A 3347-nucleotide genomic window follows, 5' to 3' on the forward strand; every position below is an offset into this window, starting at 1 on the left:
CCATAAAAGACCCCTGGCTGGTGCCTGGAGTCGCTGCTTTTCCTGTGTAGCCGCGGGGAGGGGAGAGGGAGCGAGCTCCATCCCCACCTCCGAGAGGAGCATCTCCCAAGGCGCCGCGGGACGCATGTGAGCGGCAGCTTGGCGAGGCAGAGGCAGCGGTGGCCCGTGCTCGCAGCAACTGGTGGGGTGTAGCGGGGGGGAGCCAAGCTCGTCTGGACTTTTGCGGGGGGTGGGGGTTGTGCGTGTGTGTGTTTTTAAGGGGGGTGGGGTGGGTTAGGCGAGAGAGTCGGTGGTTTCCATGGTGATGGAGCTGAAAGTGCAGGAAATTTAAAGGCTTTGGATCCTTGCAAAGCAGACAAACTGGTGCCAACGTGCGTGGCGGCTGCTGCTGAGGAGGAGCAGGCTGCTTTGCAAGCTGCAGCGAGGAGCCTGCGGAAAGGAACTGGGGGACGAATCTGCACACACACCAACCCCCCCAAGCCGTCTCCCGCCCGCACGCTCTGGGAAAGGGGGAGCAGCAGCGGAAAGGAGCATTTGCCACCCGAAAAACGGCTCGCTCCCTCCCTGGGAAGGAAAAGCAGCAGGAGGATTTCGCCAAGGCTCCTCCAGGAGAAGAATCCGCTGGAGAGAGGAGTTGCCTAGGGAGGGGGCTTTGCTCCTGGCTTCTTGGGGTGCAGCCTTTGGGGGCGGCCGGGGCGGATTCCCCCGAAAGACAAACTGCTTGGATAAAGCCTGTACAAGTTGTTGTTTTTTTTTTTCTGATGCATTTGCTTGCACCTTCTTCCTCCGCTGTCTGGTGAACCCAACCCCCTCCCCCTCCCGCCCTCCCCGAGCTCCCCGAGGATGGATCATTCCCAGTGCCTTGTGACTATTTACGCCTTGGTGGTTCTGCTGGGTCTCCGGATAGAGGAAGGCGCTGGCCAGCATTACCTCCACATCCGCCCGGCGCCCAGCGACAACTTGCCCTTGGTGGATCTAATCGAGCACCCGGACCCTATCTTTGACCCCAAGGAGAAGGATCTTAACGAGACCTTGCTGCGGAGCCTCATGGGCGGCCACTTCGACCCTAACTTTATGGCTGTCTCCTTGCCCGAGGACCGGCTAGGGGTGGACGACCTGGGCGAGCTGGACTTGCTGCTCAGGCAGAGACCCTCGGGGGCGATGCCCAGCGACATCAAAGGGCTGGAGTTTTACGAGGGGCTGCAGCCGGGCAAAAAGCACAGGCTGAGCAAAAAGCTACGCAGGAAGCTGCAGATGTGGCTGTGGTCCCAGACCTTCTGCCCAGTCCTCTACACGTGGACCGACCTTGGCAGCCGCTTTTGGCCCCGCTATGTCAAAGTGGGCAGCTGCTACAGTAAAAGGTCTTGTTCGGTCCCAGAAGGCATGGTTTGCAAGCCTGCCAAGTCGGTGCATTTAACGATCCTGAGGTGGCGATGCCAGCGCCGGGGGGGGCAGAGGTGCACATGGATACCCATTCAGTACCCCATCATTTCGGAGTGCAAATGCTCCTGCTAGGACTTGCACTTAACCCCTCCCGCCCCCCGAAACCGGATTCCCCTGGTGAACTTTGCTACCCACCCATCCATTAAAAAAAAAGACAATTGCTTTCTGGTTAACGTTGTAATGCACTGTAACGTGTAGGAGAATGTATATGTGTGTGTATATATGGCACTGTTTTAATTTACTATTAAAAGGTCAGTATTATACGTGAAATAATCCGCGCCTACTGTATTTTTAAGACTATTATTCTGGTCGTTGCTAATGTATCTTTTTATTTCTTGTATTTATATGCCGGACACAGAGAGAGATCGCTTCGCTTTGGCGAAGCGCGGTTTTTTGTTGTTTTTTTAAAAATAAAAGGATTTTAAAACCAAACCAAACTTTTGCTGAGAAGACGTTTTAAAGCTATTTTCCATTCTTCGGAAAGTGTGTGTGTGTGTGTGTGTGTGTGTGTGTTTAAAGGACTTCAGAGTTTAAACATGAATAAACGCCTAGAGCACAAGGTTGTTGTAAATAGAGAGAACACATCTGAATGACCTAATCCTATGTCAATGAAGAGTATCTGCTATTTATTCTTTATATCCCTGTAGTAAACGTGCAGCGCAGAATTAAAGTCAACCACTAAAACACGAGCCGGGTGGATTTTGTCTGGTTTTTGGTTTGGACGCAGAATCCAGGCTGGTTTCCCTCTCTATTGGTCTGGCCGGTTTCTGGATTGTGTATTCCGAGCAGGACGGTCCTTTATGGGAAGGGGAGGGGTCCCGGGCCCTGCTCCTCACTGGGTGTGTTACAAGAGACGCTGGGGGGGTCTAACTTTGCCTGTGTGTTAGTGTCCTTGGATCGCCAGGCTCTGTGCCAGCGCCGCTTGTTCATAGACCTTATCCCCTCTCCCCATAGCCTCTAGCCCACACCCCGAAGGCTGCTCCCTGCAGAAGGGCAAACTCTCCCTGGCAGACTCTCTCTCTTTTTTAAACCGCTTGACATTTCATTTACAACGGGCCACGTGTCTTTCACACCTGCCATTGTGGTGGGACGCGGCTGAAACTGGAGCCGGGGGCTTTGGGGTTTGGAAAGCAGCAGACAAGTTGTTTGCCTGCTCCTTTTTCTGAACGGGAAACAATCCCACCTATCAACCGCATTAACCCTTTGGGCTCTTGACACCCCCCCCCCCCCCGGCTGCCTCCTGGTGACTTTGCAGGTGACCATTTCCAACAGCTGGGGATCGGAAGACCCCTTCCCCTCCCCTCGCCGTGGCATGGCCATTGCTTGAAAATTGACTTCACTTGTGGCTGACTTTTGAAAAGGTTAAATCTGGGCAGCAAAAGGCGTGTATTGTCCCTCCCCCTATCTTTCCTATTGCAGAAGAATTGCTGGGCTATGCATGAGGACTTATATTATCACAGAGCGCTGAAGGAAACGCCAGTCGTGATGCTAGCGTACAGGGGGTGGGGGTACCTTTTGTTTTTATATTCCTATGGGGATCCCACTGAAAAGAGGTTTGCTCCTTCGGTTGTATTCTCTTTCTCTCAGGCGCTACCTCCCAGGTATCGTGATATTGACATGCTTTGCTCATTTCCCGTGGGGCGCCTTAGATTGTAACTTGATCCCCCAGACGTGTTTTATTTTAATGGTCATGAAAACGCACGTTTTGGAAAGTTTTCACATCACTACCGCACATTGCCTCGTCCCCCCCCCCCCCGACTTTTTATAACGCTTCTTGCTTCCGAAGGGCGCTGCCTGTCTCCCTTCCAGCCGCTGCGCTTCTGTTTGCGGTAGTGACTCGTCCATTACCCATGAAAATTTGCCATCTTCAGTCGTGTCTAAAGCAGGAAAGACGCGCTGTGGTA

The 3347-nt window shown here is 53.4% G+C and overlaps 1 protein-coding gene across 1 annotated transcript; it reads left to right on the forward strand.

Annotated features, from left to right (window-relative positions):
- Positions 1-295: 295 nt before the first annotated feature.
- NOG (noggin) lies at positions 296-1716 on the forward strand. The gene has a single exon (XM_050920138.1). The coding sequence runs from the start codon at positions 844-846 to the stop codon at positions 1513-1515; it is 672 nt and encodes a 223-aa protein (XP_050776095.1). The 5' UTR covers positions 296-843; the 3' UTR covers positions 1516-1716.
- The last annotated feature ends 1631 nt before the right edge of the window (positions 1717-3347 follow it).

The sequence above is a fragment of the Gopherus flavomarginatus genome, chromosome 12 (assembly GCF_025201925.1).
Source record: "Gopherus flavomarginatus isolate rGopFla2 chromosome 12, rGopFla2.mat.asm, whole genome shotgun sequence".
Taxonomy (NCBI): domain Eukaryota; kingdom Metazoa; phylum Chordata; order Testudines; family Testudinidae; genus Gopherus; species Gopherus flavomarginatus.

Coding starts and splice junctions, on each gene's coding strand:
- NOG (XM_050920138.1), top strand. CDS start 844: ATGGATCATTCCCAGTGCCTTGTGACTATTTACGCCTTGGTGGTTCTG.